We start from the raw sequence: 17,611 nt of genomic DNA, 5'->3' as shown, positions 1-17,611 counted from the left end.
CGCCCGTCTGTCTATCCGTTTGTCTGTCAACACGATATTTCAACAACGAAAAATTATATCAAGCTGAAATTTTTATAGCGTGCTCGGGGCATAAAAAGTAAGCTCGAGTTCGTAAATGGGCAACATAGGTCAAATGGATCTTGGTCCATAGGACCCATTTTCCTAACCGTTAGAGATAGAACAAAAGTTTAAGTGTAAAAAATGTTCCTTATAAAAAAATAAACAACTTTTGTTTGAAACATTTTTTCTTAAACATCGCTGTTTACCTGTTAGAGCGCAAATTAGGCGTAAATTGTATAGTATGTAATGTATTATATGGGAATATCAGTTATATATGTGTGACTTGTATGTATGTGTAATGTGACAGAGTAATCAACATTGTCTATGCATGGTATTGCAACAATTAACTCAGTCAATTGGTTGTTTTCACATTGTTTTTCTTTGGGTTTACTGAGACACTTATTAGAATTCCTAGGACAACAACATATCAAAAATTCCTGGGATCTATTAGCCAATTGATACCAGATTTGTACGGCGTCATAAAAAAAATTTAATCGAATTTTTATTTAGTGACAAATATTAGTTGGTACATAAAAAATTTCAAATTTTTTAAAATATGAACGCAGACACCAGAACAAAATAGTTTATTACCCACACCCACATATTTGGCGTCTAGATCCAACACTAATTGTACTAATATACATATTAATAAAATATTTATAGAGCGTACCATGGCCAGCGCACCGATTCATTATCAAAAATTGTCACAAACTATAATTTAATATTCAAATATTTTTAATTACATTCATCAATTAATTTGATTATTATTTAATTACACAGCGTCAAACACTTATGTCATATCTTTAGGTTTATGTTACCTGCTATAAATTAATGACATGAACTAAATTTTCTTATAACTTCAAGAGTTATTTTAGCAAATAATAAAAATATCCTGGTGTCTAAAGAGTTCAATGAGCTTACTCAGCAAAATTTGTTTATTATTTTGTTCATTAGAATAAATGAGTAGGCGCAAAAACGCTTTTCTTTAAAAAGAATCTTATAATTGTAAAAATATTCGAAAAATGTATATTGTTTTTCGCTTATATATATGTACAGAGTGTTACAGAAATAGTTGGCGGGCTATGCTGTGCCACGCTTAAAAATAAGAAATAATGATCACATTTTTTCGATTTCGATTAACAGTAGTTCATGATTTTGTAATTTTAAGAAAATGTAATATTTCAAAAAACCCTCCAACAAATCTCAAAATGAGGATAAAAAAATTTCAAATAATATTCCATAAAAATGAGCAGCTAAAAAACATCGAAATCTAGTAAAAGTCACTTAACATTAATTATTTATTTTTATCCCTAGAATTTAGTGAATTTCCCATTCTGAACCCAACACACATTAGCGTGATATTATCATCCACCTACAATATTTACGTGATATTATCATCCACTACTATATTTAAAAATGTTTTGTACTAATGAAAATAACAATAGAGTATTCTACTACTTTTGAAAAAGTACCTCAAAATGTTGATTTTGCTAATAAAAATACACCAAAAATTTATTTCGCAAAAATATACACGCTTTCTTGCCAAAAACTTTAATTAAATTTTAAACCTTTTTTAAACTGTCAAAAACGCGGGCATCCAATTTGATGACGTAATATCGGTATCATTAAACGAAATAACACAAATAAGTTTGACAGATATATTCATAGACATCAGATTATAATAAATATAAATACTTATTATCTATGGATATATTATACCCAGCTGTCTACACTGAACTAACTGATGGTCTATGGCTCATACCGATATGACATCACAGCAGGGCTTGCCTGCCTTTTAGGTCACGTGATATACAGTTTAAAAATTACGATTTTTAATTTTAATATTATAAAAGAAAAATGTGCTTTTATGACTCGAAATCAGAATATTTAAGGATATTTTTACATAAATTTTAACTTTTTTCAAATTTCATAATTTATTTTTGACTAACGATAATATCCTATTGGTTAAAATATTAATGCTGCTTTCTATTAGTATTAATTTCCAATAATTATGAAACTGTGGTTAGAAACGATTATTACAAACGATTTGGAGTCAATATAAATAATTTTTTTTAAATTTTAAATTTCGTTGTATATGCAACAATGAAATGGAAGAACTACAAAATTATATTTAATTTGCTATAATTAAGAATTCTTTAAATTATTCTTTAAAAATAGTTTTATTCGAACAGATGTTTGTTTACGTTTAAATCATAATCATAAATCGAAATGTCAAATAAAGAAAAATAAAATTTTATTTATTTTGATCAAAACAATTTTATCAAATTATCTAAAGTTGTTAGACGCATTATGTCATACAATAAAAATACTTACAGACGCATTATGTCATACACTATAGAGGGGAATTTGAGAATTTAGGTAGCTTTTTTTTATTAAGGTAGTACTATCGGTAATAGACTTTGCATTCAGAATTTAATGAAACTTGGTATAGTTGTCCATTATTATATCATAATTAGCCAGTTATATTTTTAGAGGCCTTCAGAGAACTGAAAATCTGAAAGTCTAGTTTTGTGAAATAAAATAAAATCTGTGATTTCCCATAAGGATCAATGTTAAAATATCTTTTTTTCAGTTCTCTGAGGGCCCCTAAAAATTTAACTGGTTAATTATGATATAATAATGGACAACTATGCCAAGTTTCATTAAATTCTGAATGCAAAGTCTATTACCGATAGTACTACCTTAAGATCGGACGATAGTAGATGACCTAAAATCGTTAAAAAGTAAAAAATAATTTTAGAGTAAATAACAATAATTTCTTTGTTAACAATTACATTTTGAAGTCGACGCCAACCATTATACTTAGCTTAAAATTAATTCAATCATGTAAGCTTCAAAATGTGTTTGCTCACAAGGAAATAATCGATAATATTTGTTTGTTTTTTTTTGCATTTTTTTGAAGTATTATCTATATCTTGTAAAAAAAAAATTTTCTAGAACACGTAAACTTAACTATTAAAAATTAATTTGTATTGTTTAATCCAAAGAAGACAATAACGAATATAAATGAATGGAAATTATCCAAAAAAGAAGAAACTCTGTATTCGTGAATATTTAAAATCAAATCATCATAAATATAATATGAATCATGTTTTTTTTTTTTAAACACTTAAGTATTTAATATGATAAGACTATAAAGTAAGTACTTAATACTTACAGTTTAGAATTAAAATTACCTACAGCTTGCAATTCATATTTTGTGATAATTAAAAAAACATAGCTTTTCTTTTAATAAGCAACTTAAGTAATAATCTATTATTGTTTAATCAAAAGAATTGTTTTTAAATAAAACAAGTCGTCAATAATTAATTTCAAACTTCACTTCATGTACAATAAACGCAAAAGTTGAACCATTCTAAGTGATATTACTGTAACAGTACATGTTATTCACATATAATGTTATAGCTATAACAATTAGAAAAGTAAAACACGTACATTTTTTGTGACACAGAGTGTACTTTGTTTTTAAAATATCTCATACTCTTAGTAAGTTCGCACTAAAAGTGTTTATAGTTTGAAATTAGTTGTTAACTATCTATCATTAAAGCAATTGGGCTGATGAATAAAAAATAATAACCAATTTTTGTATTTTATTTCAATTCTCAAAATTGAGGTTATGTATCGGTCTAATATTTATCACCCTTTTTAATGACTATAAGTTACGCCTTTTTCCAGTATTTCAACTCAATTCCTTCATTTTTCGAAAAGTTATCAGAAAAAGTTAAAAACATATGTTCAGGACTCGATATAAGGTTGATGCAGAAATTCTTAATCAACAATTTGTTTTTTTATTCGTCTCAATCCGATCAATAGAAGCAGAGTTATTGAAGAAAACGTTACCAAAGAAAACAATTTTGAGATAAAACGGCGTGCAGAAGTTCGCGTGGATCGTTCCGGAACCGGAAAACTCCTTTTCTATATTATTTACAACAACAGAAACCTATTTTAATATATAATATATAGCATAATTGTACACTTTAAGATCCTAGTAATATAATTGTATGAAGATAAAAGGATTGAGGAACAATTAATAAATTCCGTTGAGAAGAAATTTTTATTTTACGCTCGTGCTTGGATAAGCACTTCTTCACGCGATCTATAATCTATCAATCTTTAATATTTATAATAGTAAAATTTTTCATTGTGGAAAATAAATTATTAAATTTTTTTTCAAGAAAGCCTTCAATTACTTATTTGTTATTGTACGGAAAATTCTTCAGAAGGAGGAGAGAGCTTATTTCACATTTGTAACAAACAAGGTGTGGGTTGTCTTTTATCAACTCGAGCAGCAAAGCTATTCTAAGTACGCTTTAGTGTGTAATTTTGTTGCTAATAAATGGGTCATTCTAAGAGGTATTTTTCCATATAGGAAAGCACCACGGCTAAAATTTAGATTTTTTAATCTAATTATATAAAGCTTTTATTGAAACAATCCACATATACACATCTGCAAAGTGGCAACTCAATTTTTCATTTTGTTACCGTTTTATGATACCGGGGAAAATATTGCAGTGTTTATATAAAGTAAAGAGAAAAAGACAAGAAAAAATGACTGGATATCTTACAGATATGATCAAATTAAAATACAATAAATAATTAATCAAATAAAATGAAAATATATAACTGTTTGTTTAAAAATGAACTCCCACAAAGTAAAGCTCGAACAAATTAATTAAAAAATTATTCACATTTAAGAAGTATTTATACATCCACTGGATATTTTTAGTCATGCTCCAGGGAAAGAGGTTCTATTGACTTTCTTTTTTAAACTGACGGAAGTAAATTTTGGGTAAATGATATCACACTTAAACTATGAGAGTATTGTGGAATATAGGCAACAAAAAACTTGCCACAGGAGAGACAAATTAACCATGCGAAACGACTGCATCGCAGTATCTCGTCGCACCAACTTACAAATAACAGCGGAGTAACGTCTCATGTGTTTATTTATTATTAAATAGCTCGATCCGTGAGGAATTTAACCCGTGATTGTATCCCACTTTCTTTTTATTTATAGGCAATTTTATTACAGATATGATAAAAAATTCCATAATGAACAAAATTAAATCTTTATATTATTTCTCTATCGTTTTTTTCCTACATTGGTACTTTTTTGGAATTGGAATTGGTTTTTTGAAATTTGAAAAAGTGGATAAAAGTTATTGAAAATAAATAAATATTTTTGTGTTTTTTCTTCATAATACTTAAGTATACTTATTTAAATTCATATTAAATAAACTTTGAATTGGCAATCAAGAAAAAAAGAAGTGTCTACAATTTACTAAAAACGTCAAGGAAACAGGGCAGGGTAGAAACTCTTTCAGATTTAAAGTAATTTTGAGAAGATATGTTTTAATTGGGAATTTAATTATAATTGCATTTAGTACATTAAGATGTTGTGATTTATTGCATAATATTAATTCTTATCGTAGAATGACGCAAACACGATAGTTTTTAAAATAAAAAAGGTAGTTTTTTAATTTATTGCAAAAACTACGACATTGATTTATTATTACGATTTGAACATGCAAATATTGATAGTTTTCTCTTAAACATTGTCCACCGTGATGCATGACAGGTAATATTTAAGCGGGAATTATAAGCAATACGGCAAACTTTATTCAAACGAAAAAAAAATGTATACACGGTGATCCAACTTACAACAACAGGACTTCGGCAAATGGTAGATAACGTTAATAAAAAGATAATTTCTGAGTACACTTCTTTTTTAGAGTCCAGGAAGCTTCCTATTGAGTGTTGAGATTTTGGAAAAAACTGTAATTTTTGTGAGTATTGATATGGATGTTCCATAGCTCAATTTCGAAAAAATCTCTTATGCTACTAATTTCAGAAGAAGAGAGTAAGAGATTTTAGAAACAGAGTTATGGTACGCCCAAGTCTTCACCACTGCTTTACGTAATCACCTTAAGCTTTAACATCATGAAGTATTCTTAGTTCATTCAAACTCTGTGCCAGATTTTTAATCACTCGATTTCATAATATGTACTTCCAAAAATGTAATTTTTTCCAAAATTTGAGTACTCTCATCTAAAAAAAATTGTGCTGGCCCGGCTACAGGTTTAGTAAGAAAGAAATTTTCATTATTTTAACGCAGTCTACCATTCGTTGAAGTTCTGCTGTAATAACTTAAATTAGGCTGTATATAGTGTGCTCACACATTGAGTTTACAGGAGATAAGCATTTCCAGGTAAGAATGGTTAAAGTTACAATTGAATTTCATTCATTGCGATTATACCTTTTACTCTATCGACTTGAAATTTGGATGTTATAAGTACCTATTCATATTCTACCTGCTCTGAATACTTTTATTTTTCGAAAATCCTGTTAATTTTCCCGATTTTCATTGGTCACACCCAGGTACTTTTTCTTATCCAGCTGTACCTGAATGTGAACAATGAAAAATTGGAAAAACTAACAGGATTTTCGAAAAATAAAAGTACTCAGGCGGTACCCATAAAGCGTATAATCGCAGTTCTTAAAATTCAATTATAACATTAACCATTCTTATCTGGAAAACCACTTTTCGTTTTATACATAGTTAACTACTTTTTTTTTTTCCCACCAATGAATATTTAAGAGGATTCTTCCGGTAAAAATATATGATTTTTTTCCTTAACTAGTGGAACTATGAACTTGTGAATAACTTTTAAAAAAATAGTAGTTAACTATGAACGTCGTCAAAACGTTAATACTAAAACTAGCTTAATATTTTTCGTTTTTTGTTCATCTTTGAATTTTCTGTAGTCTTTTCAAGGAAAGTTTTTTCATAAATAATTTATCCCTCTACTAAACTCTATTGGTAAACACACTGATATGTACATGTATGAGTGATATCCTCTTTTTAACCTTTGTGTTATAACAAATTGAATATATACTTATATAATGTAAACAAAATAACATCTCACCTTGACTTTTGAAAATTATCAGGTACAAATATATTCCACCATGACGGTCGTTTTTCACGACGCATTCCCACTGGTATTGATGGTACAGATTCAGTGTCCATACTTGTATTACTATCAACACTTGTACTACTTTGTAAGGATGTTGAAGATGTACCAGATGTGAGGGGTGTTATCACACCTTTACGACGTTTACGTTCTAATTTTGCTTGCCATGATTTACGTCTACTACGTAAACGTAATTCTTCTAAGAATGATGATGTACTATCACGTCTCGGCGACGCCTATGTATATACATTATATTATCATTACATGATTATATTATATTTACAGGGTGTAACTAACAAATGTAAACCAAATTCAGAGACCTATCGTAATCAAAGAGTTTTACAAAAAGACCAAAGTCAATTTTAACGCTCGTTACAGTTTCATTAAGCGCTATGCTATGCAATTGCGAGTTATATCAATGCCCACGTGATCTCAGTTCAAGAAAGATTTGAACTTTATATAAAATACGGTTTTCAGATTTTAAGTAACCCGATAACACTGAGCAAGGAAGCTATTGAGAAAGTTTCGCTTTTCAGATATGGGGCTTATTATGGGGCCTTGCTGAACAAATAGATAAGAAATAACTTCGATGATTTCATTAAGTAATATCAAAATTCATAAACAATAAAATTAGTTTGTTGTAAATAGTTTAAAACTGCAATTAAGAAATAATTTTAGCAACATTGTTTTATTGATTAGACGATTTGGAATATAAACTCGCATCAAATTAATTACTAAAAAATATTTGCTTGTAGAACAGATTTTCTTCAAAACTCTAAATAACGCCATTAATTTTAAATCGTAAAAATATTTCCACGGCAGTTTTCCACGGCCGATATCAACATTAAAAGTATAAATAGTCTTACACTTTTATAATTGTGAGAGTTTGAGCGGATGTTGGGATGTATACTCACTGTCAAAAAAAATGCCACAGTTAAAACATTCTAAGCGTACTCATCATATGTTATGTTATAATAGTAAACCTTAGAATGTTTTAAAACGAGCATTTTTTGTGACATTGAGTGTACGTATAGATGTTTGTTGCGCTTTCACGAAAAAACTACTGGACGGATTCTGATGAAACTTCACAATATAATAGCTTATACATCAAAATAGGGCATCATCTTGCTATAATAACGAACTTCTTTAAGATTTCTTTTTGTAATATTTCGGAACTCTTTTAGTTTTTGAATTATTCTCTTTTTCTCAATCTTGTTATATGTTTATCCTTTTGAAAAAAGATTTGCGCTCAGTTTAGCGTGGTGAAGCGTTGCTTTTGTACATACATATTTATGCGAACCAAAAAAAATTATTATTAAAATCCACTGAGATTGCGTATGCGCAATCGTGTGCCGCTGCAATTTGAGACTAATTAACTAGATTTACAGTTTTCAATATATTCAAAAATTCGTTATATATTAGTTTACATTCATAAGTCACTTCACCCTGTATTATAATATAAATTTTCATAAATATTTTTCATAAATTTAATTGTAAATTGACATAAACAAATCAAAATGTGTGTTATGTTACCACCTACATAGACCATAAGTAAATAAGTATAATAAAAATATTTTTGTACCAAATTCGGCATATGTCGTTAAAAATGGTCGTTGGCTATTTAATATTTATTTTGAACACATACAATACGTGACAAGACATTTTAATTAAATTTAATTTAAATATGGTCAACAATACACAATTATAAATATTTAACAATAAGTTATGTATGTGTTATATATATACTCATATGACGTCATTATATTCATATTTATTATATTTATTATTAATAATTATCATTTAAATGAAATGGACGTCTTATAGATCTTTGATTTATTATTTATAACTAATTTGTCATATTTAACTCTTAACTGTAGTCGTACATCACAAATGTTAACTATTTAACAAGCAAATTCAAAAATTTGTCATCGAGTTTTTTAAACCTAGAATACTAATCACGGGTAAAACTTCCGTAAATAAAAATTAAAAATCCGCAGGTGTGAATGTCTATTTATTATAAATAGTAGTTTATGCAATTCTGTCAAGATTGTGATTCAAGTTACAGGGTACAATGTAAAATGGTTCATAGTGGTTTTGATGACCCTCTAGGGCATCAAAGATGAGTGGAGTTTAGTCGTTGTAAGGCACAACAACCGCCTACACTAAGTTTCAGTTATTGGAGATTCTAATTTTAGAATAAAAAAAATTATCGAGATTACCGCGTTAGTCAACATTAAAGCAACACTCAAGGCGGTATGTATTTTCAACGGATTAATTTATCATAATTCATCACATCAATAACCATGAATATCAGACTGGAAAACGTGTTTGCAAGGAAATGCAATAATCATTCAATAAAATATAATGAGGCATAAATAATGTAAAAATATGACCACTTAAAATTATGCATCCATAATCAAATTCACTATGCATCATAAATGCAAATTATATAAAAGCTGCTTTTTTTAAGGTTGTACTGTCACAAGTGTCAAATATGTGCTCTGAATAATTTCAACGATTTGAAAGTTGAGTGGAGAGGGTAGCAGGATAAAGGGCGCCTATACTGGCGAGGTCTAGTCCTCGGTAGTTGCGTACGTTGTACTACACATCAGGCTGTCTTTTGTTTTCAATCAATTAAAAAACAATTTCAATTGTTTTAAAGCACTTAGATTTCTTTTAAGAAATTAAGAAATTTATAATTGTAACTGTAAAATACTATTTAATAAAAAAAAGGTTAAACGTTCAAATATACTTATTTGTATGATAATTATTTTTGTTTAGCACCAAAAAAGCTCATTTATTAGAAATAAATAAAAATAATGAGTAATATATTTCACGACTACAGTTAACGGTTAATAGAAATAACATAAACATGTGACTATTATTAATATAATTTGTATAAACAATTATTTTATAAGTATGGGTTGTTACCCGCGGCGACATCCACGTGCATCGCTCTACAGCCAGAATCTACCGACTGTGCATCAATTAGTGCGCTATCTTTATCAAATTCATAATCATATAACCGTATTTAATTTTGTTGGAAGCTAAACCTGATGAATATTTGAAAAATTCAAGTAATCAAAATATTATTTAATTTTTTATTATAACTTCAACTTGGTTAATGATATCTGACCGAACTTATCCAAATTTTTAATGCCTAATTTAGGGATTATCCTTTTATATTCCATTTAAAAAAATAAAGTACAAAAATATTAAAAGTAAGAAATTCAAAATTTAAAAAAATTTCCTAAAGAAAAAACAAAATCTTTATATATATTTATTATCTATCGTTTAATCTTTTGGAACAGATATTGATTTATTTGATAAGAGAGAGGATTTCCTGGTATATTTATGTTACAGATAGTGTTAAAAAATTATTTTTGATAGTTTTTATCTTAGAAAATGATCATTGGAATTGATGAAACTCGTGATTTCTTGTCTGAAAAAGTCATTATGGAGAATCATTCATGTATCTTTAAATTCATCCAACGTTCAGGTCTTATTATAAAACCATGTTAACACTAATCATTCTCACATTTAGCTTTATTAAGCGTTTAAACTATTATCCATCAAAACGGTAACATCCTGAGACATTAAATTTCTAAATGTCTAAATTCTACAACTGTCAGTAGCTCGTTAAAAAGTCATCACGAATGAGCGAGGCACCTAAATAGGTTCTTGTTTGTGTTGATTTAAACATATCATTAATTTTATTTTGCTAATGGTTAATAATTAATATGATTATTTTAACTCGTAAAAATAGATTGTTTTTCCGAAAAAATACGGGATTTATGTATGTTTATTTAAAAATAGTAATTTCTAACTAAGCTCCAAAAGAATACCACAATTAAAGTACGATAGTCACTGTCACAATTATAAGTGATTACAACAAAAATATATGTATAATTAGAACATAAACAACCAAAAGTTGTCGTGTAGATCATGGCTTGTCATTAACCAATTTATTATACACAAAAATGTTCTCCACATTACACGTGCAGTTTGGTTCCATTTTGTAAAAATAATAATTATAATCTACGTAAAGATGTTACAACAAATTATAACTTTTTAAGCATAATGCGTATTTACTTTGTAAATTTGCGACTACAAATAATTAATTTTACGGTTATTTAAGTTTAATTAAGGGCGTTTCCAAAAAAAAATGACTGTATGGAAATATTTGAGCCTTACGTTTCAATATTCGAGAGTTGATTCTGTTAGAATTTAGGAAAATTAGACGATTAGAATTAAGTGTAAAATTTTTCGATGTATACCATAGTTTTTGAAATATTAATGCCAAAAGAGTTAAACAAAATCATTTATAGAAGAAAGAAATACTTATCTTCTTATAGCACAAATGCCATTCATTTTATCACTTTAAATGTATTTTATGGAAAAACGAATGCCGCTTGTTATAATTTTCTTTATAGAAAATTATTTGTCGTGCTTTTAACTAATATTAATTTTCCAAATTAATCTTAAGAAAATTAGCCTTAGTAAATAATAAAGCATACCTTTAAAACCCTTGAATATAGGATTTATGATAAAACGCAAACTTTAAGCTCAAATCTAGAAATTTAACACCGCAAGGAATATTAAAAAATTTACCTGCTTATCAAGGGCATTAATGAGAATGATTTTGGGAACGTCCTTAAAAATTACAAACTTAACAAGTATTTTTAGGCGTATTAAAGATTTTTTAAGTTTGAACATAGTATCTCTAGGAAATGATTATTTCTGAGATAAATTAAATACAAATATGAGTCTCAATATATAAAACGTTGCCTTTATGCGATAACCGGAAGTTAAAAATATCGAAAAAATAACCAAAAAGGTATTAGAGCTTTTTTTAATGTTCAAAACTGATTTAAGGAAACTGTAGAGTTTAACCAGATGTTAAGTATTGACTGACGGTTTAAATTATATTATGATCTTAGAATCAAACAATTTTTATCATTTATAAAATATCTTTGAATACAGAATTTTATCAATTTTCATACATAAAACTTATTGTGAAAAAAATATGCCTTGTAGGAAATTAATCCTCATTTTATTAAAGGTAGAAAAACAATTTTTATAATAAATATGGTCTATGTTTAGGTTAGAATATCAGAAATAAATTGGTGAAAGTTTCATTATAGTTCATTCACGTGATACGTGCGCAAACATTCCAAAACAATTACAATTGCATTTATTTAAAATTATGAAAAATATTTATTGATATGAAATAATTTTTAATAAAGTTAAATTAACTGGCACAGACCTGCGGCACACCAGGACCAGCTGAATCACGTCTTAATTCATTGATTTTACTTGGTGGAGAAGATTCTAGTATTGAACCTTCATCCAAACTAACTAACGTTGGTATTGAAGATGTGCTCCAATTTTTGCTTCCCGACGTTTGTGGATTATTATTTGATCCACGTTGCATATACACTTCAGTCTCCATCATTTTTAAATTATATTTAAGTAAACAATATCAAATTTAATAAACACTAACAACACAATTTTTAATTTGTCGTTTTTATTATCTAAGTCGAGTTTTTTTGTTATTTGTCAATTTTTTAAAAAACAGTTACATATTTGATTATTTTATTTAATTTAAAATTTGGTCTATTTTTCAAAAATTTATTTAATCATTTTTAAAAAAGTTGTCAACAAAATAAAATCAACTGGAAAAGAAATATATTTATTCATTATTTTATTATAAACAATTTGAATTTTGTTCAAATTGTATCTAGATACATTTCAGTCCGGGACTGGCGCCATTACAATATTGGTAGAAGTACACGAGAAATATTTGGGTATCTTTAAGATCCTTGAAGTCCCTGAATCGAAATTTGTATGTTACTATTACTCTTTTATTGAAACCTTTCCAAAATTACCTACCATGTATAATGATAAACGTTGAAAAAAATTTAAAACAAATTGTTAAAATAGTTCTAAGGCCAGTGTAGGTTTTGGCAAATCATTTTATTATGAAAATTTGAAATCATATTATAAAGGTCGCGTCTTTAATATTTTTATACGAAAATTTTCATTAACTCAAAGAAGTTTTAATTGAAACAAACTCAAAATTTATGAATATCTATCGCGGAAAAAGAACGGTGTCCGGTGTCTGATTCCCCAAAAAACAATTTTCTGGGCGTCGAACAACAATCTTTTGACGAGTTTAGGACAAAATAAATTTTGCAATTGTTACTTAATTTATCTTATGGATATTCTTCCGCAGAGTTAAAAAATTTTTGGGCACCCTGAAAGGGAAGTCCTTGACTATGATAATTTTCTTAGATTAAAAAGCTGTTAGCCGCTATCTTAACATCAATCACTCATATCTTCATTCTTAATGAAAATAGCGCCGAAAATATACCTCTACTCAAAAACGAAGTTTTGCAATATTATTGCTTTTAAAAAATAAAATATAGATCCTTCAGTAACTTTAGCTTCCAGGTAAGAAAACTGAACCAGATTAGGACATTACAACCGTAACTTTCGATAAAGCAACTAAAAAGCTTAAAATTAATTACCCGAAGTTTTCTCGCACACCTCGAAATACTCTTTTTTTCACCCAGTATTGACTATTGGCTTAATTTATACATTTTAACTTCGATTTTAAACCTTTTCAAAACTTATTATCAGAGTTAATAATACGGACAATACCGGTAGTAGTTTAGTCAAAGAATAATTAAATCGATAAAATTCTAGAAAGTCTTTTCATTTGAAAAGACACTGTACTATGCTATTTGTTTTTTCTGCACGAGCGCTGAAAAGTCAATTTCACTTGCTCCAATTAGATTACAAACAATCAAAATTTTTAAGTATCTAGACACATTTTTAACAGTACTTTTTATAATAAAATAATATTTATTGAACAATAAAAGACAAATAAGTAAAGTAAGTCAGTTTCAATTTTATTTTTTATTCAAAAGAAATATGTTATCTTTTTGGTATTTGTTTTAATTTGAATAAAACAGATAAATTCTTTGATGGAAATTTTTAAATGTAAATATCTCCTTTAAATTATTTAAAAATAACACGTTTTTTTTTTATTTAAATAAAACCAAACATTACTTTTTTTTATTTTATCAAATTTTCATTTTTTTTTGTTTTAATAATTTCACGTTTCACATATAAATTTTGGAATTTGACACAAAATATCACTAGAATAAATTCACAATTTTTTTATTTTAAGATACTTTTTTTTTAAAATGGCGAATAAATATGAAAGTTAAAGAATAAAAAAACAATGTTGTTGAAATAATAATAATAAAATAATAATACTTTTTTTTTATTACAGTACAGTGTGATGTTGAATTGAGTGATGGTTCTTCTGTATTCTGTTAGTCACTTCACTAGCCTGTACTCTGTAGTCAACAACAGTCAACTGTAAGTGTACCCTCTCTAATTATTATAAATCTTTCACTTGAGTTAAATAACTTTCAATAAATAAATGTAAAGTTATTATATATGGTGTACTCATTTTAACTAACATATTAAGTATATAAAATGAATAATGATAGAATGAGTATTTAAAAAATAACGCAACAAATCTTATTAAAATGAGTGAACTAAGTATGTATGTTGTAGAATGAGTACAATAATGATGTATTACACATGTGTAGGAACGAGATATGAATAGTGGTGTGGTCTGGTGGTCACTAGTCGCTAGTCACTAGTCACTAGTCAGTAGTTAGTTACTTGTTGGTTGTATACACACACAGTTAAACTGATACTAAACTGTAAATACATTTAAAGGAGTCAACAGAGACTGATAATATGCTATATTTCATATCATACAGTATACGATTTTAGAATGAAGTTTTAAAAGTTTATTTAATAATAATGGAGTTTAATCTCCGTTTCTCTGACATATACGCATTTTAACAGAGGCCACCCGCATCATTATATGTTAAAAGACTAACGCCTTAGACCGTTCGACTCAAATGACCGACCTGGGTAGATAAGCAACTTTTTGAGGTGTTGTTAGGTTATGTTATAGTAGCTGCCTCAGATTAAGGAACACTTCATAAAATAACATAAAATCCATTGTAATAACAGGCGCGGATTCAAGGGGTGGGGTCACAGGGGTCATGACTCCCCCCCCCCAAACAGCCTGCATTTCAAAAAATATTTAAACCAATTTTTTAAAAACAAAAAAAAAAAACCAAACGAGCAACATAATTTTTGCAAACTAAAAAAACGGAAACTAGTCAAGCGACCAAAATTAACTCACTTTTTTGCACTTCTGAAAAAATTGGAATTTAAAAATGACTGAATCAACAAAATTCACTGATTTTCTTACACAATACTGACTTTTTTATGATTTGCTCAATATTTGGATTGCAGCTATACTTTATATACTAACATCTGTTTACAAGTTTATATAACACAAAATCCAATCTTCTATTTTTTTTCGCAAATCTGTTAATGATCGCATCGATGTCTAATTCGATGTCGCGATGAATGTGTAGCAATGCAAGTCCGGTAACAAATTAACAAATTGGGTAGGATTTTGCATAAAGTTATTCTGATTTTGTTTTTAATACAATCAAAAAATTCGGTTTGCTTTAATTATTTGGTTATTTTTGATTATTTTTATTTTGTGACTACCTCCGGAAAAAAATTCTAGAACCGCGCCTGTGTAATAACCAATAAAGAAGACACAATCCCAGTCCTTACTCTATGAAACATTTGGGGTTGTTTAAGAATATCATCGTACTTCAAATTATTGTTTCATGGACAGATGACAGAGAAGGTATTCTGAGAAATTAAAATTTCTTAGTATTTTTCCGAAGTGAAAACCTCAATTGAATCCACTATAATAGTACTATAGTATAGATACAATAAATTGTAATAATATGGTATGTGTGTATTGTTTGTGTACTGTTAGTTGTTAGGTTCATGACTGTTTGGTACTGTTGTAAATGATCACTGATCACTGATCACCGATGTATATACATCATCAATGCATGTACTAACTGTTGTAAACAATGTTTATTATTTTGTGTACTGTTGTGTTATTATAAGTCAACAATTTATTTAGATTAACATTTGAGTGAGAAAATTTGTACAAAAATCAATGATATCAATCAAATCAAATTCACACCTTACCATTGTATTAATTATACCATGTATATATGTAATATATATCAAGGTATACTAAGTTTAGTCCCAAGTTTGTAACGCTTAAAAATATTGATGTAATCAACATAATTTTGATATAGGTGCTCATAAAATCACCTAATTAGTCCATTTCCGGTTGTTTGTCTGTGATAGCAAGCTGAAATTTTTATAGCGTGCTCAGGATGTAAAAAATGAGATCGAGTTCTTAAATGAGCAACATAGGTCAATTGCGTCGTCTTGGGTCCATCTTGTAAACCATTAGAGATAGAACAAAAGTCTAAATATAAAAAATGTTCATTATAACAAATTAAACAACCTTTGCTTGAAACATTTTTTCCTAAACATCACTGTTTACCCGTGATATGTTTTCGTTTTTGAGTAATCGTGATGACAGACGACAGACGACAGACAACCGAAAATGGACTAATTATAATTAGGTGATTTTATGAACACCTATACCAAAATTTTGTTCATAGTATCAATATTTTTAAGCGTTACAAATTTGGAACTAAACTTAGTATACCTTGGTATATTTCATATACCTGGTATACAAATTTTGTGTCATAAAACTTCCAGATACGAATAACATATGTGTTCGCAATTATAATTATCAATAATTAATAACATGTTTACCTTACAGAACCCGACATATCCTATTGAAAAAATTGTTTTTTCTCAATAGGGTATGTCGATGATTTTTTATAACAAATAACAGTGAAAAAATTTATTTTTCGTATAACTATAGAAACAACCAAGACAAAGGACAAAAATTTGTTTGTATCTCAATTCTAGCAAAATAGAAGTCAGCATGGAGTAGTTATGAGAAACATATTATATGACGTCAAATACTATGTCCGATCTCTTTGTCTAATATCTGTCTAATAAGTAGTTTATATAATCCGTATTTCTTAGCCGGTTTTAATTTTAATTTCACTTTTTGCCATCTCTCTTACGATATTTTCATATTTTATGAAGAAATGCGAAAAAATATCGATATTTCCCAGAAAAATCGAAACTCCAAAATGACCACATGAACGATATTTAATTTATTCATAAAAATATATAAGATTGAAAAATGAAGTTTTATTATCGAGCACTTCATTGTGTGGGAACTTAAATTAGTCTGAAGATTGTATTTTTTCATGAAAATTTTATTTTCGAGGACAAGAATACATTTTTATAAAGAGTAACTTCTAGTCGTAAAATAAACAATCAAAGTTGTTTTTCCTCCTGCCAACCCATGCGTGGATAATCTGTAAATAATTTCTTGAATATTAGATGCTCTATGCTCCCGTTCAAATAAATATGTACAGTGAAAATCGATTATAGCGATGAATTGAAAGATCCCTACTGAATTCCTATATAAATAAACACATATATGAATGAATGTACGGGCACCACATCGGTTTGACGACATATCGGCTATAGCGACC

At 27.9% G+C, this 17,611-nt stretch overlaps 1 protein-coding gene across 4 annotated transcripts in view; it reads right to left on the bottom strand.

Annotated features, from left to right (window-relative positions):
- Positions 1-17,611, bottom strand: part of LOC123305750 (TLD domain-containing protein 2) — a 146,013-nt gene that overhangs the window by 93,918 nt on the left and 34,484 nt on the right. For 2 of the 4 annotated variants that reach the window (XM_044887555.1, XM_044887556.1), the window contains exons 1-2: positions 12,319-12,629; positions 7,008-7,288 (exon numbers count right to left, since the gene is read on the bottom strand). The exons of 1 other annotated variant lie outside the window; for it this stretch is intronic. In XM_044887555.1, coding sequence (XP_044743490.1) covers positions 7,008-7,288; positions 12,319-12,507 — 470 coding nt within the window. In that variant the 5' untranslated portion in view covers positions 12,508-12,629. Of the gene's footprint in view, positions 1-7,007; positions 7,289-12,318; positions 12,630-17,611 lie in introns of those variants that run through there. One more of the 4 variants, XM_044887557.1, reaches the window with a different exon arrangement.

This window comes from Chrysoperla carnea, chromosome 1 (assembly GCF_905475395.1).
Source record: "Chrysoperla carnea chromosome 1, inChrCarn1.1, whole genome shotgun sequence".
Taxonomy (NCBI): domain Eukaryota; kingdom Metazoa; phylum Arthropoda; class Insecta; order Neuroptera; family Chrysopidae; genus Chrysoperla; species Chrysoperla carnea.
This window is presented reverse-complemented; position numbering and strand designations above follow the sequence as displayed.